The following is a 26650-nucleotide window of genomic DNA, read 5'->3' as shown; positions in this document are numbered from 1 at the left end:
CTCTCAGACAGCGCGCTCCAGATCCTAACCATTCAAGTAGCAGAGTGTTAATACTTTGTTTTATTGTCACACAGGAATTAGAAATGCAACAATCTGTTTTTAAACAATGCGCGCGACCTCAAACCAAATTATAACCACTGATACCGGATCGGGTGACCTAAAACGATTACCAATGACCATAGCCACTGAAATCAACCAAAATTCTAATCAGTGAATCCCAAACAAAGAATGGACCATTGACCCCATCACCGATCCTAACTATATCATAACCATCAAATCAAACCAAACCATCTAAACATAAGCACTGAACCACACTAAATTTAACTCCTAACGTAACAGTATTTAGCTGAATCAGTATATCATTTCTGAACATGCAGCTCTTTATTACCTTGACATACAGCTTTTGATTCAAGTTCTTGACTGGTATGACAAAGGTCTCATCCCATCGAGGGTTTAAGTTTTTGTACATGATCTTGCTCTTGTACAACGTTTTGCCAGCCAGTTTGAACTTGACATAAGGATCACTCGTACCTGTGGGACAAAATAAGTACATTGCATCAATGATATCTGTGAAAATATCTTAAGGTATTCTTACAGAGCGATCAATTTAATTGGCAATCATTCATAGATGCACTCCGATCATTTCCATCCTTAACCTGTCGTATTTATGGATGAAAAACCCTTTGTTACCATACAACAATGTTCCTTGGGCAGCCCCTTCCAAACCCATAACCACTACAATCGAGACGGTTAGCTCAATAGGCTGGATGGCAGGTTACTCATATGAAGTGGCGCCAACAGCGTGGATTGGTACACCAACAGCTTGGATTGGAACACCAACAGCGTGGATTGGAACACCAGCAGAGGTTACCATGAAGGATTCTCCTTGTCAACCTCTCTCCTTGCCTGAGGCATGATGCCCCTCAGGTTAAACCACCACCAGTTGTCACTCCCTAATGAGAGAGCGCCCTATGGTCTGGTAGGACTATGGTGACTTTACCTTTACTATCAAGAAGGAGAAGGGCAGCAGGTAGATGGGAACGGCACTACCTGCAAGACCCTTCCAAGTCACGCACCATCCTGACTTGAAAATACATCGCTGTTCCTTCGGGTATCGTTGCATCAAAATCCTGGAATTCCCTCCCTAAGGGCCTTGTGGGTCAACTTACAGCACACTGACTGCAGCGGCTCAGGAAGGCAGCTCACCAGCTGTTCAAGGGCACCTCGGAAAGGGCAATAAATGCTGGGCCAGCTAACAACACCCACATCCCATGAATACAAGTTTAAAGTACCACACCAGGTAGTGGTGAGGGGAGGGGGGTTTGGATTCCCAAGGTGCAAGAATGGTCCCAGGAATAAAAAGCTTTAACATATGAGGAACATTTGAGGTCTCTGGCTTAATACTCAATGTAGTTTAGAAGGATGAGGGGGGGATCTAACTGAAACTTACAGAATACTGAATGGCCTGGACAGAGTAGATGTTGGGAAGATGTTTCCATTGTGCGGAGAGACTAGGACCCAAGGGCACAGCTTCAGAGTAAAGGGAAGACCTTTTAGAATGGAGGCAAGGAGAAACTTCTTCAGCCAGAGAGTGGGGAATCTAGGGAATTCATTGCCACGGAGGACTGTGGAGGCCAGGTCATTGAATATATTTAAGACAGAGATAGATAGGTTCCTGAGTATCAAGGGGATCAAGAGTTATGAGGAGAAAGCTGGAGAATGGGGTTGAGAAACTGATCAGCCATGATTGAATGGTGGAGCAGACTCAATGGGCTGAATGGCCTAATTTCTGCTCCTATGTCTTCTGGTGTAATGATGCAGGGAGCAAGATTCACAGATCTATACAGGATTACATGAGAGTTTTGAAGGGGTGGGGGAGAGGGGGCTATCTTGCTTAATAGCACTCAGTTCCCTGAATAAGAGGCCCAGGATCGGGAAGGGGTAGGTCCAGGGAGAGACATTCACCAAACTTGCTGTCATCTCCCTACCTCACTCCCACTCCCACCACAGGCCTCTTACGGTGACTCCCTCTTGCTGTCCATCACCTGTGGCCTGGGATCCGTGATGTCAACAATCTCAAGGCTGGTACCTCCCCAGCAGCACGGTCAATCCCTGAGTTCATTTCTTCTAAACCTATTCCTGGATCTATCTAAAAGGCATCCCATCTCTCCAATTAACTCTGACAGCTTCAAACTTCTTGTGAAAAGTTTAAAGCACACAGGTTTTGTTTTCTGAATCCTACTTGTGAAACCTGGATCAATTGGAGGACATTTCCACTTTAACATATATAGCTGCCTCCGAGAACCAATGGCGTATTCAAAAGAATACTGGCCCTGGTCAACATGGGCGAGTGCTGGACGACCAACTCTCTGTAGATGGGACTTGTATCCTCGGCTCCTTGATCCCAGGGATGGCCCACCTGTGCCCAAGTGGAGTTCTTCTCAGCTCTGGGCAAGATCCCAAATATTACCCAATGTGTCAACACATTTTGGGAGGAAAATGGAAAAATATAAAACCTCAAGAATTCACATCACACTTAGTTAACATTCTCCACTACAGAAAACTCTAATTTTTGCATTTTTTTTAAGAAATAAGGGCTCTTTAGATCTGCAGCTACATCAAGCTGCACGTACACCTGCCTCTCTGCATTCACAAGGCCTAAGGCCTACATTAAAGCCACCTTTGAGTTGCTCCTTTTTCAGTGGACAGCTTCTCCCATTGTACTAAACAAATAGGACGAAGGTTTGACCAGAGGCAAATTATACTATCCACAAAATCTGATGGAACTGCTGAAATACATTTGCATTTGGCACAGTCCATAAGCCTGATACTGTCTGATCAATTCTCAGGGATCAATTCAAGCTTGGGTATTTAATCAACTCTCGTGCTTTTTTCCACTGGGTTCCAGCTCTCCTATTTATCACCATCCTGCCAAATCTCCTTGACAACTCCAGGCAAAGGCATGTCGAGCCAGCTTGGATTAGGAAACCAGAGTTCGACTTGTACTTGTACTGCTGTCTTCCATTACAGCGGCTTTAATCATGTCCGATAGTGAGGAAGGTCTGTGAGCAGCCAGAGAGACCTCACAGAGCTGCAATTCATTAGACGGCTGAACAAAGTAAACCAATTACCAAGAGCAGTCCACAATGATCTGAGCTATCGTGATCGCAGGTGACAGGACAGAATTTTCCTCCTCCTTGCTCTCTGTTTTGGGAACAGCTCCAAAACTTGAATTTTTTTTTTCCCACTCACCAACAGCATTGCGTAATAAAAAGGGTTCTTGCGTTATGGTGAATGGATAAACTCTAAGTATGCTCAACATCGTGTTCAATTCTCTTCAATAACATTCTCGAGGCAAGGCTTTCATAATGAAAAAGACTAAAACAAATCCAGCTAAGTCACTGCCTCAACTGCTTCAGTTCTCAGGTGAACCTAAGGACCGCAAATGCTGGAGGTTAGAGTCGAGAGCGTGGTGCTGGAAAAGCATGACAGGTCAGGCAGCAACCGAGGAGCAGGAGAATCGACGTTTTGGGCAAAAGCCCTTCATCAGGAATTCCCGATGCCTGAAACATCGATTCTTCTGCTCCTTAGATGCTACCTGACCTGCTGTTCTTTTCCAGCACCACGCTCTCAACCCTGCTTCAATTCTCAGCCCACCCATTACCACGGCATCTCGAAAACATGGGGTCAGCATCAGGCCTTAGTAACCACGGGTCACTGACCTGATACAAGGTAAAGTTAATTGAAACTAAAATATACAGAAAGCTTCAACATATCAATCTGAATGACTCTAATACTCAGTTAATTAACTCCACTTTGTGCCTGTAGGGCCCAAGCTGTTGTTAACAACAATCCCAATCTTCTACTTCAGAGGTAGAATCTTTCTCATCATGATCAGAAAAGTCGCCCATGTGATTTTTTTGAAAAGTAGATACTGTTCAGATGAACCAGAACTTTGGCTGATCTATTTAGCTGCTGAAAGGGAAAACGGGACACACCATTTCCCAAGAGAAATATAACCACACTAATCCGATATCCATTTATATTTACTGGTCACAACTATTTTAAGAGTCTTTCAGATGAGCTATATCCTACCCCGATCTTCATTGGTGAACCTGGTCAAGTTCATTAAAGGTTGTTTGTGAATGTCATGTCCTGGGCAAACACAACTCTGTCTGAGAGATGCTGATCCATTTCTGACTGCCCATCACAGGCATGAATGCATAGCCTCTGCTGATTCAATATCCATTGTATTTGATTCCCTCCCCCTGAGCTGTTTAGAACATAGAGCTGGTTACTTTAGCACTGCATGTAAAGAGCACTTTATGTGGGGAGATTTAACCTGCGAGGTTTTTAATTCCCTGGAATTCAGAAGATTAAGGGCTAACTTCATTCAGGTTTCCAAAGTATCAATGACAGCATATGGTGTTACTCGAAAAACTATTTTAAAGAAAAATAGTGCAAATGAAAACTCCGGACTTTTGACATCAAGAAAAATAATTCTGCTGACCCCACCCCCAAGTCCCAAATAGTCACTTCAGAATCCCACCAATGGCTGGTGACTACCTTTCATTCCATCCAAACCTCACTCTCCTTATTTTACACCATTTTTAATTCTCCTCTCCTTCAGAAAGTAATCAATTAGACAGTGCAAATTCCCTCACAAGCCAGTCAGAGTGGCACACCCATCTCTTCACAAATAACATCGCTGGACACCATTTTCCCTCAGCCTGCATCCGCGCAACACTGCAAAGCGTTTAGCTTGCTTTCCCAGCACTCACTCATTCCCACTTCCTGCTAGCCTCTGTGTGGGTCACATTGCTTTCTTAGCTCAAGAGTCTTCAGCGCCCGGTTACCTAGCGGCCAGCCTCTGGGGTTCACGCAGCTTTGCAGAGGGAGAGGCAGGCAGCTTGCGACAGTGGGAGCACTGAATGGACAAGGGAGTAGACATGTCTGTGTGGCACTGCGCCACGTCAGCGTCACACTGGAGCCAGCAGCTTAGCTGGGTAGCACACTCCATGTGCTTCAAGTTAATAGCCATGTCCAAAAGTCAGAGGTGCACAATAAGAGAAGTTGCAGGGTACTGTCACTCTAGAAGGGATTGGCTACAGTCAGTCAGGCCCTTAGTCTTACCAGAGTCCTGAGATCCGTGTCCCTGCAGTTCAGGGTTTGGGCTATGGTCAGTCTTACAGGCCGAGAGTGACCAGTCTGAGGATTACAAATAGGGCATTGAGACATCAATCGGGGAAAAGGGGTGGACCAGTTCTTCCTGCTAATATGGCAAAGTGAGGGACTGAGTATGATGAAAGTGACCAGATGAAAGTCACCACGTTAGTGGTGAGGCAGGAGCAGATGGGAGAAGTGTAGAGGACAGGGAAGGTTTTAGTAGTTTGGGAAAATGAGGTGGAGAGAGCTGTTGAGTGGATGTGTGGAATAATGGCATTTGTTTTCCATCATAGAATAAAATCCCTGTAGTGTGGAAGCAGGCCATTTGGCCCATTGAGTCCAGACCAACCCTCCTAAGAGCATCCCATCCCCTACCTTATCCCTGTCACCCTGCATTTCCTATGGCCAATCCACCTAACCTGCACATGTTTGGACTGTGGGAAGAAACCAGAGCACCCGAAGGAAACCCACAGAGATACGGTGAGAACGTGCAAACTCCACACAGACATTTGCCTGAGGTGGGAATCAAACCCGTGACCCTGGCGCTGTGAGGCAGCAGTGCTTACCAATTAGCCACCGTACCAATGAACTTTCAATGAGCTTTTATGAGGTGTGTACAGTGACAGAGTTCGAGTGATTAGGAGGCGTAGAACAGAAGGTGGTGACACCTAGCCTTGTGGAGCACAGAGGTACTTCCTGCTGGGCATGGCTTTTTCCCCCCAGACACAGCCCTAATACAGGCTGTCACACGTGTCCAAGCTGAGTTGGTCCAGTGGCATGGCTTCCTCTGTCGGCCAGCTGGGAAAAGCATTATCCTCCTCTCGCCATCCTCTCCAGCAAACATCTCCAAATTCCTATGGAGAGCCTTCCTGTCTTCTGAGATATTTGCCCTCAGTGATAATTGTGGGGGCACTACACGGTGGGGACAGTTCCTGGTTTGCAGAACCTGACGTGATGACCAGCTGGGGTTGCAAACCTGGGGGCCAGAAAGACGCAAGGCCCTAGCTGTTGGAAACACTCCCAGGTCTCTGCTGGCACTATTCCCAAAGAGAGACAAACAAGAGTGTAAACATACAATTAATGAGGTGAAGAGCAGAACATTGTGAGAGAAAAGCCACCCCAAGCAATGACGGACCAGGCACTATCAGCAAAACATTATCTGAAAAGAATACTGCCCTCGTATTTTCTACAGCAGAAGTGAACTTTCCCACTGATTCTCACACAACAATAAGATGTTAGAGATGGTTTCTATTCTAACACATTCAATTTTAATCCCATTTTCATCTCAGAGTTCGGGCAACTACATCCTGGAGTTTATAATCAAACTGGAACAATGGGATTGAAGAGTGCATTGTCAAAATCGCCCACAGTCAGGTGTGACTGAATGGACAGTCAACAGCCAGTTGGGAAGCAGTGCTCACTCTGGGTTGGGGGGTCTCCAATTTGATGAACCTGGAGCAGGCAGCTGAAGTGCAGACACCATGGGCTATAAGGAATTTACCTAAACAACCTGTGAAATACCTTCACAGAGGCCGGTATCCTGTCACCAAGTCACCCTTTATTTACACACAGAGTCTCTGACACTGATCCAGTTCCTACAGAGCCAGCTGTCAGAGTGTCAGGATCGCTGACACTCCTGTTTCTGTCAGCCAGGGCTCTCTGATTGGACCAGATTAACAGCCCCAATCAGGGAACCCATATTCTATTAGGTCCATCTGGCTGACCTCATTACAATCACTACTTCCCTCCCTCTCTAAGTCTGGGGCATAGACTGGTTATTTTCTTTTGTAGCTCCTCCAGGGGTGTTTTAGCACCATGTCAGATTCCTCCAACACTGTCTCTGATACAGGCAGTGTGCAATGCACAGTAGCTCACCTCTCACACCAAGAACACCTCGGAAAAAATTCATTCTCCTCTTCAGGCTGCAAAGGCATAGTGGCAGCGACATCCTCTGTAGCCATCTCAGATTCCGAGTTATCTTTAACGCTTGATGGAGAGGGAGAACCAATGGTTTCTGGAACAGTCAGAAAGGCAGTCGAAGAGCTGGGCACGTTTTGTTCCCATGCCGTTTGCGAGTTTGCAGCTTTCTTATGGTCCACGTGTTTATTCAGAGCTGTCGCACCTCCCCGAACATTATACAACACGGGACCTGACCTCGTGTTGACCATACAGCCTACCTATGCAGGGCCATTCCCATGGTTCCTACACCAAACCTCATCCCCTGAAGTAAACTCTGTCTCTTGCTTAGCAGAGTCTTGTGTCTAGCTTTGGCATTCCCAATGTCATTTCACCCTCCATCCCAAGTCTGGGAAGATCAGATCTAACGTGGTTCAGAGTCTTCTCCCCATGAGTAACTCCACCAGAGATATCCCTGTGGGTGCATGAGGGATGGTCCTATAATCAAATAGGAACCAGGACAGTTAGGTATCAAGTGAAGTTGTACGCTGTTTCTTCAAACCTACCTTCAACGTTTGGACTGCTCTTTTTGCTAGACCACTGGACAATGGATGGTATGGAGCTGTCCAGATATATCAAATACCATTCAACTTAAGGTAGTACTCAAATTCCCTGCTGGTAAACGATGGCCCATTATCTGTGACCAACACTTCCGGGAGTCTGGGAATTGCAAAAGATGCGCACAGTTCTTAACGAATGAACTCAAAGCAAGTTCAGCAACTTTAAATGGGCATCTACAATGACTAAGGACATTGAGCTCATGAAAGGACCTGCAAAATCAACATGTGACTAGGTCCACCACGGTTTACTCCGCCATTGCCACGGGTGTGGGGAAGCTGCTGGCAGTAATCTTTGTCCTTGTTGGCACTCTGGGCACTGCCCCATAAGTACGGCTATGTCTGCGACCAATCCTGGCCACCAGACATAACTTCTCACTAACATTTTAATTTTGGAAACCCCTGGATGACCCTGGTGGAGTTCAGCCAGCACCTGGCAGTGTCTGATGCTCAGGACAATCACTCCTGCTCCCCAAAACAATGTGCCATCCTCTGCTGTGATCTGGTCTCTCCGGGTCCAAAAAGGTTTCAATTCAGGTTGTGATGGCTCTTTGGTTCCCCCATAGCCACCAACGGTTTCAGTTTTGCCAGGATCGGATCTTGGTACGTCCAGAGTCTGATATTGTCAGCTGTGACTGGAAGTGTGTCCAGACAATTTAAAATAATTACAGACTCTTCCAGTGACAGTCCCACCGGTGGTGTATCTGTCAGTGGGAGGCGGCTTAATGCATCTGCATTTGCTATTTGGCCTCCCAGGCTCCAACTTGTAATTATACACAATTATTATTGGAGCCCTCCGCTGAGTTCAGCCTGAAGCTATGGGCGGCTCTACCTTGTCCTCTTTAAGTACAACTAGCAGTGATTTGTGGTCTGTTATTATTGCAAAATTTATGTCCGTAAAGGTATTGGTGGAACTTCCTGACTCAGAATATAATCATCAGACCTTCCTTCTCTATCTGGCCTAATTAACACTCTGCATTAGCCACAGTCCTGGATGCACACACTATAGAGTGTTCCTCTGCATTGGGCCATCCATGAGCTAATACTATCCCGGTGCCATACGGGGAGGCATCGCCATGTCAATACCTGATCTCATTTGGGATCACAGCATGCCAACACTTTCGAAGATGCTAGCTACTTCTTCACTTCCCTGAAAGCCATGGCTTGGCTATGTGACCATTTCCAAGGCTGACCCATTTTTAAGAGTTGATACAAAGGTGCCAGGATGGAGGCCAGGTTATGTATGAATTTCCACAATAATTCACCAGCCCAAGGAAAGACCTGAGCTCCAGTACAGACATTGGAGCCAGGCCCCCTTTGATTGCTCTCACGTTATCTTCCAACGTGTGTAACCCAGTCTTGTCAACTCTGTAAGTCACTTGGGATGCCTGTAACACATATTTTTCCCTTCTAAGGCATGTGCACTCTACGAAGAAATGTCTAAGTATGATGTCCAAGTTCTCTACATGCTCCTTATTGGACCCCTGGCATTAACACATCGTCTAAATAAATGGCAATGTGGGGTAGACCTTGTAAATTTTCTCCATTATTCACTGAAAATGACACGAGCTGACAATACCCCAAATGGCAGACTTGTAAATCGGTATAAACCCTTATGAGTATTAATTGTAGCATACCTCTTGGATTCTTGATCTGACCATAATTGCAATTATTCATGGCTCATGTCCAACTTTGTGAAAGACAACCCCCCCATCAGCCTTGTGTATAAATCTTCTGTGCGAGGAATTGGATATATATCCAGCCACAAAAAGCAGTTTACTGTTGGTTTAAAATCCTCACAGAGACAAACTAATCCATTAAGCTTCCAAACGGTTTGACAGCTCTGCCCATACTGGTTTGATGATTCCTTCACTTTTCAGCCTCCCGATTTCTGTCCTAACTTGTGCCCATGGCACTGGACAGGCCTTGCAGAATCGTGCAATTGTTTCACGCAAGGTGACCTCGTCTCCTTTGATAGTCCCTAGACGCTCCTGATAAACCTCTGTGCATTTAATTAGGACCTCACTCAGGCAGCCATTTTCTAATCGAAAAATGTTCAGTAAATCCAGGTGAATGTTTCTCAACCAATTTCACTCCATCAAGCTTGGGCCCAAGGCTTTTACTACAATCAGTGGCAATTGAACTAGCTGTTTCTCATAAGAGACCGGAACTGAAGTTGTACCCCTAATCTGTAAAGATTCCCCAGAACAGGTTCTCAGTCTAGCCAAGATCTAGTGTAACCTTAAGGTTTGGAGTCCAGAGGGAATTTTGTTAAAGGCTGGTTCTGTGATCACTGAAACGGCCGTGCTGGTATCGATCCCCATCAAAGCCCAATGACCATTTAATCAGATGTTTCTTTTGATTGGTTCTGATTTGGATGTTGCTACGCAATTTAACATTTCCAAACCAAATGTAGCTGGACTTTGCAGAGTGTGCACTCTCTTGGATAATGGCCTGTAAGTTCTGTTATTCAATTCAGGTCTAGTGGGACTCTCTTGTTGTCTCACATCCACACAATGGCAGGAACTGCAATGGCTTGTCGGCCCAGATCCTGAAGAAACATTTAACTGTTTGGCTGAGACTTGGCTTTGTTTTGGGGTTTTTCTGTGGGCTGACTTAGAGTCCTCCTATTCAGGATGTCCTCAGTGAGGCTGTGCAATTGCCTGCACTCAAATAGTTTTCCCCAAGTTCATTCGGACTGGTAAGTGTGGCCACTTCCATCATCACTATCCTATAACTCATGTGCTCCACTTGCCATATTTTCTAATGACAAAGCCAGTTTGGGCTTCAGCTAGCAGGCGTTTTAGCAAAGCTACATCATTAACCCCACATACCACAGACCCTCAGCATCCCATTGGGGGTTAAACCAAAATCACATGCCTCTGGCAGTCATCTTAACCTAGTTAAAAATCCCAACACAGATTCCCTGGGTTCTCAAAGTGCCAAGTAAAAACTATAACAACTCAGAATTACAGGAGGCTTGGGGTTGGAATATTCTGTAACTAAATTCATCAACTCTTGAAAGATTTTCTTATCTGCTGCCTCAAGAAAATTAAGGTTCTTAATAAGCAAAAAAGCTGCAGGTCCACAAGCAGTCAGGAGAATTATTCTTTGCTTTTCAGCTGCCCCGACATCATCTGCCTGGAAAACATAACACATCCTTTCCACATTCTAGGCCCAGTCTTCGACAGCAGGATCGAACGAGTCAAGCTTCCCAATTAACAGCACGATGTCAGAAATGCTTGCCCCAATTCAAAGATGACTGTTGCGAGTGAATGTTTTCAGGAGCATGCTTTGTCCTCATTGCCCCTGAATTAACTCCAGAGAGGCTGGTATCCCGTCACCATGTCACCCTTTACTTACACATGGAGAGTCCTTGACACTGATCCAGCTCCCTCAGAGCCAGCTCTCAGAATGTCAGGATGCATGACACTCCTGTGCTTATCTGTCAGCAAGGTTTCCCTCACTGGGCTACGTTAACAGCCCCAATCAGGGAGCTCATATTCTCTGAGTCTGCCTGGCAGACCTCATTACAATCACTACAACCTGGATTCCAAAATGTAACATCGTCTTTTGAGGCTCAATAAAAACTCTGTCACGCTTGGAAGTTCTAAACAGCCAGCTAATAAGTTACTAAACAGCTTTTTGTGAATATCTGCACACAAAGTTTAATAATGGATGCAAACTGGGATTGCATATTTGGGGAAAGACATTCCAACATAGCCACCAGACAGAGTTCTTCAGAAAAACAACACAGCCCTCTCACAGCATTTGGACCTTTACAAATATGCTGTAGATAAAAGTGTGTGCGTGCGTGTGCACGCGTGTGAGTGAGTGAGAGAGTGAGTGACTGAGAGAGAGAGAGAGAGAGAGAGAGAGCACGCGCGTGTGTGCATGTGCAGTCTATGAGCTAATCGCTCTGAAGGAGTTGATGTTCATGTTACATTGATCTCCTGCCAATCTCATGTGTCTCAGTCTCTGGATGAAGACAGTTGAGATTTGCAAAAGGACCCAGACAGAACGATCCAGCTCCTGGCAGCCAGCAAGTTAATGTAAACTGTACCCACTGCTACCACGTACCATAACCACTGGTTATGTCAGACAAGTCCCTCTCCCCGGTCGGAGCACATTACTGCAGATGCTGAAATCTGTTACATTGGAGAAAGCAGACACAGACTGGGTGACTGCTTCACAGAACACCTCGGTCTGAATGCATGCATAACTCCGACCTTCCTGTAGCTGGTCATTTTAACACAGCATCCTGCTCGCGTGCCCAAGTGTCTGTCCTCGGCATGCTGCAGTGTTCCACAAAATCTCAGCGCAAACTAGAGAAACAAAACCTCATCTTCAGACTGGGCACTTTACAGCCTTCTGGGCTTAATATTGAGTTCAACACCTTCAGGTTGTGAACCCACTCCCAGTCCTTCCCTTTCTTTTAGCTTTACTTGTTACATTGTCTGTCACCATGTCCCCTTTCCCCACCCCAGTGGGACTGTCTGTTCTTTCCAGTCTGGCAGTTAGACCCACCATTGTTCTGCCATTCTCACATTCCGGTCACTTAGTCTGAACTGTCCAACATCTTTTCTCCCCCAGCACTCTACATCCCTCCCCTGTCTTTGTCCCTAACTATTACATAAATGTTGCCCCCTCCCCACTTCAACTCTGATGAAGAGTCATCTAGACTCAAAACACTAGCTTGCTCTCTCTCCATAGATGCTGTCTGAATCGCTGTGATCTCCAGCATTTGGTGTCGTCAGTGCCTCTTTCATTTGGACTCATTGGTGATCCATCCCCTGATCGCTGGACAACTTCTGGACCCAGCGTGAACAAAAGGCAGTAAGCTACTCAAAGCAGAGTATCTCATGGTGGCAGGAGTGCTATCTGAGAATACAACATATGGGGGTGTGAGAATGAGGGAAAGACAGTGACAAAGGAGGGGAAGAGATGGAGAAAAAATGCAAGTGAGGAAGACAGAACACAGGCAAACACGACCAACAGCAAGTGAAAAACGTGCGAGTGAGAGAAACTTCTGCATTTAAGCAAGAGTGGGAAGGCACAAACAAGCAATAGTGCAAGCAAGCAGGAGGGAGAGAGAGAAAACTGAGTGAGAGATAGCAGGAGGGAGAGAGAGTGAGACACAGGAGAGAGAGGGGGAGAGAGAGAGAGAGAGCGAGAGATGGAAAAGAGAGAGTGAGAAAAAGAGACAGAGAGAGTGAGTGAAAGACAGCAGGAGGGAGAGAGAGGAAACTGAGAGAGCAACAGAAAGTTGCTTAAACATGATCAACCAAATGAAACACAACGCTGCCCAGCCAAAACAGCAAATGATTATGCACCAACCCCCGCACTGCAACATCAAAACATTTTCAAAATATCCGAACAAACATGAAGAGCAGATATCTCTTGATTGATCACTTTGTTGTAACTGTCTGCACTCCCTGGATTCACCCAAATGTAAAAATGACAGCTAAAGTAAGTCAGGGAGTAGCGTCCCCTTGCATACTGCAGTGTCAAAAAAAGGGCAAGACTGTGAGTTTAATTTCTCCTAAACTGCGCACTTTTCCCACAACAACTTCTGACATCTGAAGAGCTGTGTGGAGGTGCAGATCAAAGTTTAACTTAAGTGGAAGAACGGTTACTGAAAATGCCCAGCACTCTGAAACAGGCCTTGACTGATTTCCCTTTTTTATTCCCTCCCCCCCAACTTTTCCTTTCCACTGAATAAATTCCTGTGCAACAACACATAATCAGTCTGTTAGTTTCACTTACGTGGAGCCTATGCAAATCTGCCTGGAGCACCTTTCACTGGCAGCTTTATCCCTTTACTGTTGTATTCAGAGGCGTGATGGGATGGAGAGAGGCAGAGAGGCCTAGCTTTAATCAGTGAGGAGCTTTGGGATCAGCTGTCATGCCCGTCAGATTAAACACTAAATGAATATCTCAAAACTTCACTCATCAGTGTCACTTCCCTGCATGCAAGGGATAATGGGTAATCCCCCAGACAGGTGGAACACAACATTTGACAGGCTAATAATGTTACAAGAATTGGAAAGCTTGAATAATAAAACACTGGAGTGAATGATGATATTAAACTCAGCATTAATAGGGGAGGATTACGCCTCACAAAGCTGCTCAGGAGAAGTGTCAACTTAGTGGACCTTGACTGTTGGTAAAATAATTGGGGGAGAAATGTGTGTGGTGATTGTATACAGAAGGTATGTGTCTCCTGTCAAACAAGTAACATCTCAACTAGGCAGTGAAGGGAGAGCAGACAACAAAAAAAGACCAGTATTGGTCTAAACACCAGAGAGAGAGAGGCTTTGAGAAAAATGGAAACACTGTTGAGTTTTACTCTATATAATCCAGTGGTGGGAAAAGAAAGTGTTTCAATCAATCACATCTCTTTTATAAAGATTGCGGTGTAGTAATTAAAAAGTTTCTTCCGCAAGATAGTGTTGAGATAACTCAATTACAAGACAAATAACGAGGGCTGCAAGACTCAATTAGTACCTGATGGAAAGCTATGGGAAAGAGAAACAAACCTATTGCCTGTGCCACTGTTAGTTCTGTGGCATAACTAATATATTCCGATGGGATTATTTCAACGAGATTCGACAGTCACTCAGGTCCTGTTGAATTACACTGGAGAGTGGCGCTGTCAAAATGCTGATGCTCCACAGATAATGATGTAGTTATCAACGAAGGCTGGAGGAGCTGTGCAAAACACACAGCAACTGGTGCAGTCAAACAGAGCAAGATGTGATCTTGAAAGGAATGAAATGTTACGAACCGTTCATCGCAATTCACCGCGTAAGCAAAGGAAACTTGAAAGGCAGATGTGTATTCATGTAGCGCCTTCATCGATCATTCTCAAGCACTTCTCAGCCAACAGAGTGACCTCTATCAGGCAGCTGCAACTCTCTTCAGCATTAGAATAAAGTTATTAATTCCCCTACATGCAGCACATAAAGCTCACTTGGAAATCTCCATGATCTCACCCCCTACTCTGTCTTGGACAATTACATTTACAAGGATCTAAACAGAAATGGAAATTGCTGGAAAAGGTCAACAGGTCTGGCAGCATCTGTGGAGCGAAATCTGAGTTAAGTAATCCTTACTCGGGATTTACAAGAATGTTGCCAGAGTTGGACAGTTTGAGCTACAGGGAGAGGCTAAATAGGCTGGGGCTACTTTCCCTGGAATGCCGGAGGCTGAGGGGTGACCTAATAGAGGTCTATAAAATCATGAGGGGCACGGATAGGGTGAGTAACCAAAGTCTTTTCCCCAGGGGAAGGGAGTCCAAGACTAATGGACTTAGATTTAAGTTGAGAGGGGAAAAGACTTAAAAGGGAGCTAAGGGGCAACTTTTTCACACAGAGAGTGGTGCATGTATGGAATGAGCTGCCAGAGGAAGTGGTAGAGGCTAGTACAATTACAGCATTTAAAAGGCATCTGGATGGGTATATAAATAGGAAGGGTTTAGAGGGATACGGGCCAAATGCTGGCGAATGAGACTAGATTAATTTAGGATATCTGATTGGCATGGACGAATTGGATCAAAGGGTCTGTTTCCATGCTGTACATCTCTATAACTCTAATTGCAATGTTACAGAAGGGCTACAATGACCTCTACAGCCAATGCATTTGAACTTCACCTGATGCAACAAAAATAAAGATTTCAGGAAAACTATGCAAGTAAACTCTTTGCAAGTCTACAAGCTTACACACCTCTCTCTTTCTGCGGTATTGACTCCCTCAAAAATCCGACTATTTTGGCATGACTACAACTCAACAAAAGGAATAAGGTGCTACAGACAGAACACAAATTGAAGAACAATTAAACTCAACACAATACACTAAAAACCGACACCATATCGCATGCACAGTCACCCTCAGTGTCATCTGTGCCTCAATGGCAGTATGACACTGGGCGGCACGGTGGCACAGTGGTTAGCATTGCTGCCTCACAGCACCAGAGACCTGGGTTCAATCCCTGCCTCAGGCAACTGTCTATGTGGAGTTTGCACATTCTCCCTGTGTCTGCGTGGGTTTCCTCCGGGTGCTCCGGTTTCCTCCCACAGTCACAAAAATGTGCAGGTTAGGTGAATTGTCCATGCTAAATTTCCCGCAGTGTTAGATGTAGGGGAATGGGTCTGGGTGGGTTGCTCTTTGGAGGGTCTGTGTGGACTTATTGGGCCGAAGGGCCTGGTTCCACACTGTAAGTTATCTAATCTAATCACCTGGGTTTGAGTGCCGTACCAGAGAGTTGAGCATGTAGCCTAGGCTGACTCTCCAACTCAAGTGGACATACAAATGTACTGCAGTGCAAGAAGTGCAGAAATGTAAAACACATTGTCCATCAGCGAGACTTCAAACCCAGATCCTGCCTACACTCTTAGATAGAGACTATTGCCACAGTCCCTGGCTGTGTCGTTTGCTGGTTACTATAGCACTCAGGTAACCTGAACAATATTTATCCTTTAACCATGGGATGGGATAGGTGTGGAGGGATTTGGACCAAAAGTGGACAAATGAGACGAGTATAAATTGTGAAAAATCAGTGGCATGGACCAGTTGGGCCAGAGGGCCTGTTTCCATACTCTAGACCTCTACGATTCTATAATCAATATCACAAACAAAAAATGCTATCTTAGTCAATACTGTCTGTGGGAGCTTACTGTGCACAAACTGACTACCATTCGTATTCTTTTGCAGGGCATCAGTATTATAATGGCTCGCATTAATATTTATTGCTCGTCCCAAATTGTCTTTGAGAAGGCTGGATGAGCCACCTTCTTGAACCACTGCAATCCATATGGTGCAGGTACATCCACAGTGAGATTAGCAAAGGCGTTCCAAGATTTTGATCCAGCGATATACTTCCAAGTCAGGATGGCAGAACTTGAAGGAGAACTTACAGATGCTGGCAATGTGACCAGAAGCAGAAGTAGGCCATTCAGCCCATCAAGTCTGCTCCACACTGCACTGAGATCATGGTTGATTTGATAACCCTCAACTGCACCTTCCTGATTTATCCCCAGTCAGCCTCGATTCCCTTACTGATTAAAAACCTCAGCCGTGAATAAACTTAATGATCCAGCACTGACAGCCCTCTGCAGTAAGATTCACCGCCATCACAGAAAATATTCCTCCTCCTCGGTCTTAAATGTGTGACCACTTATTCTGAGTTCATGCCCTCTGGTACATGACACTGTCACAAGGGGAAACAACCTTGCTACATCTACCCTGTCAAGTTTTAATTAGGTCACCTCTCACTCTTATAATCTCCGATGAGTACAGGCACATGTTCAACCTCTCCTCACATGACAGACCCCACCCCCCACCAAAACCTTGTGTCAGTCTATTGAACCTTCTCCTGACTGTCCCCAATGCCAGTAAATCTTTCCTTAGATAAGAGGCCCAAAACAGTTCACAGTATTCTAGCCTGACTTGGATCTTGCATAGTTTCAGCAAAATCTTCCTATTTTATCCCCCAATCCCTTTGACACAAAGGCCAACATCCCATTTGCCTTCACTATTACCTGTTGAACGTGGATGCTAACTTGTGATTTATGCACAAGGACTCCCCAGGTACAGCTTTCTGCAGTCTTTCTCTATTTAAATAATATTCAGCTCCTTTATCCTTCATGCCAAAGTCAGAGCCTCAATGTTCTCAACATTATACTTCATCTGCCAAGTTTGTGCCCACTCGCTTAACCCATCTGTATGCCCTCTGCAGATTCTTTGTATCATTCACACCACTTGTGTTCCTACCTATTTGCGTTATCTGCAAATCCGGCCAGGTCATAAATATTTATTATAAATGTATGTGGCCCAACACTGATCGCTGTAGCATTCCATTAGTTACAGATTGCAATGCTCAAAACTCCTCTTTTTGTTGCTCCCAAACATCTGCTGCCCATTTCTTTCTGGGCAGGAGAGGTGACAGGTTTGGGAGATGCCGTTGAAGGTGAGTTACTACAGGACATCTTGTCGATGGTAAACACCCTTGTTGCTGTGGATTGGTGGTAAAGGAAGTGAATGTTTAAGGTGGTATATGTGGTATTAATCAACTGGACTGCTTTGTTTTGGATTGTATCAAGCTTCTCAAGTTTTTGTTTTGGGAGCTGAACTCATCCAGGCAAGTGGGGTATATTTCATCACAGTCCTGACTTTTTGCCATCTAGCTGGTGGACAGGCCCTGGGAAATCCGGAGGTGAGTTACTCTCTGGGGGATTCCTAGCCTCTGATCTGCTCTTGTCACCAAAGAATCTACACTGGCTGGTCCAGTTCAGTTTCTGAGCAATACAACATGGACTTCACTTCAAAAGCACTTCATCGGTTTTAAAGTACTTAGAGAAAATTTGATATCATGAAAAGTCCTGTATAAATGAAAATTCTTTATTTAAGAGATCAAAAATGGTCTCCGAGCCAGGAGTGTGTTCCCAGAATCCTTTCTTGCTTTATCATTCTGATGTGCTCTATTTTCAGCATTTTCACTGACTGATTAACAAGTTCTAATTTCCAGTCATGAAGTGATGGAGGTTTTGCCTCAACCATTGATGGCAATTAACGTTCCATTTTTGAAATCCAGGAATTGATATACTGCAGCAGATAGTTTTTCGATGTCTGTCTTTTCCCTCTATTAAAGCCTCTCAGACAAATTTTGTGTCTTCAGAGATTTCACGTGCAGTGAAATTATTATAGTTCTAATGGAAGAATTCTGGACAATCTCTGCATTACATCGGACGCCATAATAGCCCAGGATGCAAATATACATCATTTATTGCTCCCTCACTAACAGAGAAAGCATATAAAACACAGTCACAGAGCCAAGACATTCACATAATAGTGCATAAGGATATTGCATTTCTTTTAAGGTCAGTATATCATATCTAAAACACAAAAGCAACCATCAAAAGTCAGTGAGGGAGCTATTGCAGCTCCTGTAGTATTAAATATCAGTATCCTTGCACTCAAGAGTATGTTTATCATTAAATGGCACTTTAAAAATAAAACATCACAAACCAACTCCGCAAACAAATTTGAGCTTCCATGGATAAAAGCAAGGCTGGGGAGGTTGTTTAGGTCCATTTTGAGTCCAAAAAAGATGCACATTACCCGAATTCTAAGGCTCACTTAAAATTTTGCCCAACTGGGTCTCAACTGAACAATTTGACACTTGTTGGAAATAAATTTGCAGGGTTAGAGTGGGGGGATGGGACTGACTGAATTGTTGTACAGAGAGCACACACTCAATGGGCTGCATGGCCTCCTTCTGCATTATAATTATTCTATGATCCGCAGGTATCGCCAGGAAAGCCCAAGTATCATTGGAGCCAATTTTTGTAAAATTGGATCTTTCTGCCCCTGACAAATGGGTGAAGAAAGATTCCACTCTCTCCTCCTTTATGACGTTACCATAGTGACCACTTGTCCTGAAGGTCTGTTTTGAGATTCAGGCATCAAAGTTTGTTTGAGAACACTCCTGTGGAAAATCTTAGGACATTTTAATATATTGTAGGCACTTACAAGTACAAGTGCTTGTAGGCATCGAGGACAAAGTGTAACCTCAATTTATTTAATCTGCAATCTTCCAGCAATCTTAATCACAATGTCACCTTGTAAATAAATCATAGAACCTCAGAGTGGGTTACACCATACAGAAAACCGTTCAACTCATCACATTCTCTTTGATTCTCTGCTACTTGAATAATCCCACACACCTTCCTTTCCACTCTAGCACTGTGCAATTTTCTCTTGTCAGATTTCTATCCAACTCGCTTTTGAAAGTCATGATCGAACCTGTCTCTACCACACTCTCAGGCCGTGCATTTCAGATCCTGACCACTCTCTGCCTAAAGAGGTTTTCTTAAGGCAGCATTACTTCTTTGGTCAATCATTTTAAAGTGGTGCGTTCTGGTTCTTTATCCTTCCAGCGGTGAGAACCGTCTCCTAAATTACTCTGTCCAGAACCCTCCTGATTTTGCACCCCTTCCTCGGTCAGATCTACTCTCCATCCAATTCTCTACAAGGAGAGCAACCCCAGTTTCTTCATCTATCACCCCCAAAGGGCTGCATGGTGGCTAAGTGGTTAACACTGCTGCCTCACCATGCCAGGGATCCAGGTTCGATTCCAGCCTCGGCTGACTGTCTGTGTGGAGTTCGCACATTCTCCCAGTGTCTGTGTGGGTTTCCTCTGGGTGCTCCAGTTTCCTCCAACACTCCAAAGACTGGCAGGTTAGGTGGATTGGCCGTGGGGAAGGCAGGATCACAAGGATGAGGGTAGGGAGATGGGTCTAGGTGGGATGCTCTTCGGTGGTTTGGTGTGGACTCAATGGGCCAAATGGTCTGCTTCCACACTGTAGGGATTCTGTGACTCTATCCACATTATTGAAATTCCTCATCCTTTGAACAATGTTCACAAATCCTTCCTGCACCATCTCTAACACCTTCATACCTTTCCCAAAGCTTTGGCAAACACATTACTCCAGTCAAACCTGGGTGCAAGTTTATCTGAACTCTTGCATTTATACTCTTTGCATCAACTTACGAAGCCCAGAGTTCCACATACTTCCTCAACTTGCCCAAACATTTTCAAATGATCTGTGCACATAGAGTGCCAGGACCCTCTGCTCCTGCACCTGTGATTTTTAGAATTCCACCTATTACCTCTCCCCAACTTTCCAAGGTGTTTCACGCACCCTTCTCTGCACCTGCCCTGCTCCCATCAGCCTTTTGAAATGTATCACTATCCTTTTCATAGTTTATTATACTTACAAGTATTATTTTTTATAAGTGTTTCACTTGTGAAGTGTTGATGTTCACAGATGTTTAGCGTGCTTGGACAAGGAGCGCAGAGTCAGCGTGAAGTGCAGCAGCAGTTTGGAAGGCTAATGGCATCTGGGCCTTTGTGCAAAGGGATAAGAGAATAGAGAGGTCTTACTGAATTGTGGTGAGATCACATCTGGAGGACTGTGTGTAGTCTCGTCTCCACATTATAGTTGGATTGGAGGCAGTAAGTGAAGGTTTACACAACTGAGCCCTGCTATGAGAAAGGTTGTGGGGCGGTGGTGCGGGGGGGAAGAAATGGTGCTGCCAACCATGTTCTGTCACAGTTGCCATGGGTCGCTGGTAGCCATCTTGTGCTGCTCACTCATGGGCATCCCTAACAGTGCAAATAATGTGTTGTCTTATCATGACAGCCTGAGCAAATTGGGGTCTATATCCTTTGGAGTTTGGAAGAATGAGAGGTGATCTCATTAAAACATATAAGAATCTGAACGGGTTTGACAGGGTAGACACATATTGTCAGAAATCTAAAGCATTTTCAGGATAAGGGGCCAAGGTGACATAAAATCTAATTTTAATGCAATTATTTAAGACTGAGGTGAAGAGAGATTATTTCATGTAAAGGGTTGTGAATCTATGAAGTTGCCCACCATACAGTGCGGCAGATACTTCATTGCTAAATATCTTTAAGATTGAAATGGACAGATTTGTTCATCACTCAGGGAATCAGGGGAATGGGAAACAGGTGGGAAAGCAGAGCTGAAGCCCAGGATCAAATTGAATGGTGGAGCAGATCCAGCAGGTCAGCGTCTACCCCGTTCCTATTTCTTGTGTCTTGATTATGTGTTATCCCATAACATAGTGGGAAGTTTCCGAACATAGCAGCACAATGGTGTCCAGAACTGAACAAAACATTCAGCGGATGATCAAGTTCAGAGCAATGAGAGGATTTCAAATTCGGAGCTCTCTGATTAAGGCAAGTGTATCCAACTTGCTTTCAAGGTGTCAAATTTACCACTGAACTCCATGAGATGTCATAGTCATGGAGCTGTACTGCTCGTAAACAGACCAATCCGTCCTGACAACCAGATATCCTAATTAATCTAGTCCCATTTGCCAGCATTTGGTCCATATCCCTCCAAACCCTTCCTATTCATGTACCCATACAGATGCTTTTTAAATGTTGCAATTGTACTAGCCTCCACCACATCATCTGACAGCTCATTCCATACATGTACCACCCTCTGTGTGAAAAAGTTGTTGCTTAGGTCCCTTGTAAATCTTTCCCCTCTCACCTTAACCCTACGCCCTCATGTTTTGGACTTCCCCCATCCTGGGGAAAAGGCGTTGGCTATTTACCCTATCCACAGCCCTCATGATTTTATAAACCTCTGTAAGGTCACCCCTCAGCCTCCAACGCTCCAGAGAAAACAGCCCCAGCCTGTTCAGCCTCTCCCTGTAGCGCAAACCGTCTAACCCTGGCAACATCCTTGTAAATCTTTTCTGAACCCTTTCAAGTTTCACATCCTTCCTATAGTAGGGAGACCAGAATTACATGCAGTATTCCAAAAGTGCCCTCACCAACATGCTAAATGCCCACTACTTACTTGAGGCTGCAACACAGCACATTGAGACTTACTACAGGTGAAATACAACCATTCACAAGGTTCCAAACTCCATAAACTAAAGGAATATGTTCAAGCATTACTGAAAACAAAAAATGTTGGAAATTACATTGGATCAAGCATCATCCATGGACAGGGAGTGAGCTACCATTTGAGTCTAGATGGCTCTTCCTCAGAGCCACACATGTGAAGGTCGTTCCTTCACATTTCGGTCCTTCTTAGATTACTCCGAGAACTGGGGAATCTGCAGCTCTCTCCACGTCAACGTCACAAACAGCAAGGTTGACATGCCAACCTATTGTCACCTGAATTGTGGCGATCGTTTAAAATTTAGTATTCTTGCATTTGTCCTGATGGGCGCAGGACGAAAAGCTTTGGTAGTATGTCTCTCTTTTCAGCAATGTTCAACGTTTGTAACCATCTCCTGCATTTCCACCGTTCCTAGACATTACAACGGTGTAATGGGGTGTAACGCTCAGATACTCGGGTGGCGGGTGAGTGCCAGCTAAATGGATTTATATTCACAAGTCCTTCAAGGAAATCTGAGGCTCTGTAAGGACAGTTGAAGAAAAATTGGACTGGCAGGAGTGGCCTCAGCGATAGCACCTCAAAACCACTGTTTATAAATGATTTCAATGCAAAACGTGTTGCAAGTGCCTTACTAAATGTTTCCAGTCAACTTCTGAGACCTTCCAACAATGAACAGCTCCTTTCCTTTCTCTCTCCCTGCACTTTACTTGAACGAGTGCACTGGCGTTGATACAACACCAATTAAGAGCGTCTCAGATCTCTGGACATTGTTTCCGGGATTTGTGCCCTCATATCACTTCTTATAACAAATTAGAAAATCAAAAGTGTTGAGTTTCTGAACAGAGATTGTTTGAAGTTTACTGAAAGCAGATGTCAAGGAAGTCGAACAATCCTAAGACATTAAGATACAGAAAAACAATGAAAAAAGTTTGACCCTAGAGGTTCACTCAGCATGTGTTAAAAATCTAGAAAAGAAGAGAAGTTATATACTTCTTAGATATCAAGCACATAATCTTTATAACTCCAAAGCAGTCTTGTCAAACACTGTGACATTAACATCTCAAGGTCCTTGGTTACAAAAACATATCTGTCTATTAGTTTGCAGAGATTTTGAAATTTGGCACAGCAAAGAGTTTATGAAAACAAATCACAATAAAACTCCTTATGCATTAATCTCACAGATGAGGCTTGAAGCTAGATATTAATAGTTCAGCAATAAAAAGGTATTTTGGCATTTGCTCAGCTCATCATTTCAGTGTTTTACAGGGAAGCAAATGACTCAAGAGGGAGGGCAGAGTGCTCTTCCTGTAAACAGGCAAAACCTCATTGCAGATCCAGCAAGTCTTACAATCATAGAATCCCTACAACATGGAAGCAGGCCATTCAGCCCACCGAGTCCACACTGACCATCCGAAGAGCATCCCTCCCAGACTCGCTCCCCTCCCTGTGGCCTTCCACGTCCCATGATTAATCCAACACATCCCTGAATCAGTGGGGAATTTAGCATGACCAATCCACCTAACCTGCACATCTTTGAACTGTGGGACGAAACCGGTGCACCTGGAGGAAACCCATGCAGACACTGGGAGAATGTCTGTGTGGAGTTTGCACAGTCACTTGAGGGTGGAATTGAACCCAGGTCCCTGGCTCAGAGTTTGCAGGGTACAAATCCACTTTGACCATGGCACAGTAGCTGTAGTACCACTAGAATCACTGTCTGAAATTCAATTCCATTCACTTTAACAAAGTGAATACCCTGGAATATTGTGAGGCAGAGAGCATGCAGCCAAGTGCCATAACATTTATGTCATGTAATCACCCCTACCATATTATTACCCCAAATGTCAGGATCACGCAATGACCATTCACTTTCAGTTTAACACCTTTCCTCATCGCACATTCTATTAATGGAAGCATATCTGGGATGGATTTTTGTCGAGGCTTGTCCTGAGCAGCTCTGTGACATGGGACTCTGTGCTCTGCAGTCTGTTCCCCGGGATGCACACTGAGACAAACAGGGACAGCGGCTGGAGGATCATCAACTTGGTGAAAGGCTATGTGGTCTGCCCAAACCTTGTTGGTCTTCCAGTTGAAGGAGTTGACCCTGACTGAATGTTGCAGACTGGCACATTCCAAGGTCCAGGACTAAATGCTGAACGATGCAGTAAAGCTTGGGGCAGCTGCTGTCAAAGCCCAGTGAGGAAAGACCATGCCTGAGGTCTTCCTGCTAAAGATAAATCGGGGTCTCTTCAGTTATCGGACTCTCCTCGTGCCTCAAGGCATCTAAATTTGTCTTGTATATGTAAGAGATGGATTTGGCTTGTTTGGATAGAGTCAAACTCCAATGTTTGTTTGCTTCCTTGATATGGTGCTGTACAGAACCGAACTGCATTTGTGACTAAATGTTTTTTCAAAGTATACTTTCAAAAAAAATTGCAATGGATGTTTAGCTTGCAATCTGAATGTAATAGCAGCATCCACCAGTTGGTCAACCACAACAGAAACTGCTCCACTTTCATTTCCGTCAGGAGTTTGAGATCTGGGCAGCAAATTGGAAATTCTACCCCATCGCTGTCCTCAACACGAATCACAGAATATCAAATACGCCTGTTGTAAAATAAGGCCACCAGGAGCCAGCTACACAGTAAGTTTAACTGGAGCTGCAGTCGATACTTAACCAATGCCGTTCAGGGAAAGAAACTGCCATCCTTACCTGGTCTGGCCTATATGTGACTCCAGACCCACAGCAATGTGGTGCACTCTTAACTACCCTCTGGGCAATTCAGAATGGGCAATAAATGCTGGCATGGCCAACGATGCCCACATTCCGTGAATGAAGATAATTAATTGCTCTCGATCTGACCAACATTCTGGAGGCCAACGTTTAACGTTATTTTACCTCTCGTGTCAATTATGAGCACAGCTAGTACGCAGCTAAGCTTCAGGTCATCGCAATTATGACTTGAACTTCAGGCAAACACTGGATATGGTGATTGTGTCTGAAACTATCCGTTAAAAGTAGGGTGCAGTTTTGCTCCACCTGATTACATTTTTGAGCAAATACCTTGCATGCAATGCCAAAGAATCTATATACCCACAGTCCCAAACTTGAGTCTTCCCTTTACAGTATTTTTTCCTTCTCCATTGTTAGAGAGCCACTCACCCACAGAGCAAAGGGGTAGGCCCCAAGCCTGTGCTATTGGCGTCATTCAGAAACAAATTTTAACCACCAATCCAGCTGAGCTAAACATATTTCTGCATATGTTTACGGTTTTAAAAAACAAAATTTACATTTTCCCACAGAGGTCAGAATTATGGAGTGACAACATGTAAAGCAAAGAGGCCACTGTCTGCATCAATTTTCTGCTGTGGAATCTGCAACTGATCTTACTACCTCGCTATCTCCCCACCATCAAGCATCTTTCTCTAATTTAAGCATTTATACTATTTCCCATGCAAAAAACAATGGTCTCTGTCTCAGCGAAAGCAAGTCCAAGCAACCCTCCCCTTCAGGGAATTCCCAATAACGTCACTTCTCAGTCAATAAGTGACCATTTTGACAAGCCTTCTTTCTCAATTGCATCAAAGTAAAACCAACTTCCCCTGTTCACTTTTATTAAACTTTTTTTTAGCAACCTCTGCTTATTCAACTTCTGAGCTTTTCTCTGCTCTTGGAGTGCCTCAAATCTCTCAACTTAACCATGGATCCCCATTCATGGCAGTGACTTGGTGAAGTCACAATATGTGCGTGTTTATGGCTTCAAACTCCTGTGTGTAGTGGAAGGGCTGCATTTAGATATATTATCAAAACCATAGCCTGTTACTGATATAAATAGACAATTCTTTAATGCAAGGTTTGTGAAGGTTTGTAGCTCAGGTTGAGGTTTAGGGTGTAGGTTTACTCTCTGAGCTGTAGGTTTGATATCCAGACATTTCTTACCTGGCTAGGTAACATCATCAGTGGCGACCTCCAAGTGAAGCGAAGCTGTTGTCTCCTGCTTTCTATTCATATCTTTCTCCTGGATGGAGTTCCTGGGGTTTGTGGTGATGTCATTTCCTGTTCGTTTTCTGAGGGGTTGATAAATGGCATCTAGATCTATTTGTTTGTTTATGGTGTTGTGGTTGGAGTGCCAGGCCTCTAGGAATTCCCTGGCATGTCTTTGCTTAGCCTGTCCCAGGATAGATGTGTTGTCCCAGTTGGACAACTGGTGTTTTTTTTCCATCCGTGTGTAGGGCTACAAGGGAGAGAGGGTTGTGTCTTTTTGTGACTCGTTGGTGTTCGTGTATACTGGTGGCTAGCTTTCTCCCTGTTTGTCCTACATAGTGTTTGTGGCAGTCCTTGCATGGAATTTTGTAGATGACGTTGGTTTTGTCCATGGGTTGTACTGGGTCTTTTAAGTTTGTTGGTTTTTGTTTGAGAATATTGGTGGGTTTGTGTGCTACTAGGATTCTGAGGGGTCTTAGTAGTCTGCCTGTCATTTCTGAAACTTCTTTGATGTATGGTAAGGTGGTTAGGGTTTCTGGCTG

At 44.5% G+C, this 26650-nt stretch overlaps 1 protein-coding gene across 1 annotated transcript in view; it reads right to left on the bottom strand.

The window, feature by feature from the left end:
• Window positions 1–26650, bottom strand: part of LOC140468867 (multiple C2 and transmembrane domain-containing protein 2-like) — a 487492-nt gene that overhangs the window by 255138 nt on the left and 205704 nt on the right. Inside the window, exon 5 of the mRNA XM_072564927.1 lies at window positions 389–531. Coding sequence (XP_072421028.1) covers window positions 389–531 — 143 coding nt within the window. The remainder of the gene's footprint in view (window positions 1–388; window positions 532–26650) is intronic.

This window comes from Chiloscyllium punctatum, chromosome 48, assembly GCF_047496795.1.
Source record: "Chiloscyllium punctatum isolate Juve2018m chromosome 48, sChiPun1.3, whole genome shotgun sequence".
Classification (NCBI taxonomy): Eukaryota; Metazoa; Chordata; class Chondrichthyes; order Orectolobiformes; family Hemiscylliidae; genus Chiloscyllium; species Chiloscyllium punctatum.
The sequence above is the reverse complement of the archived record's forward strand: the minus strand, read 5'-3'. Positions and strand labels throughout refer to the sequence as shown.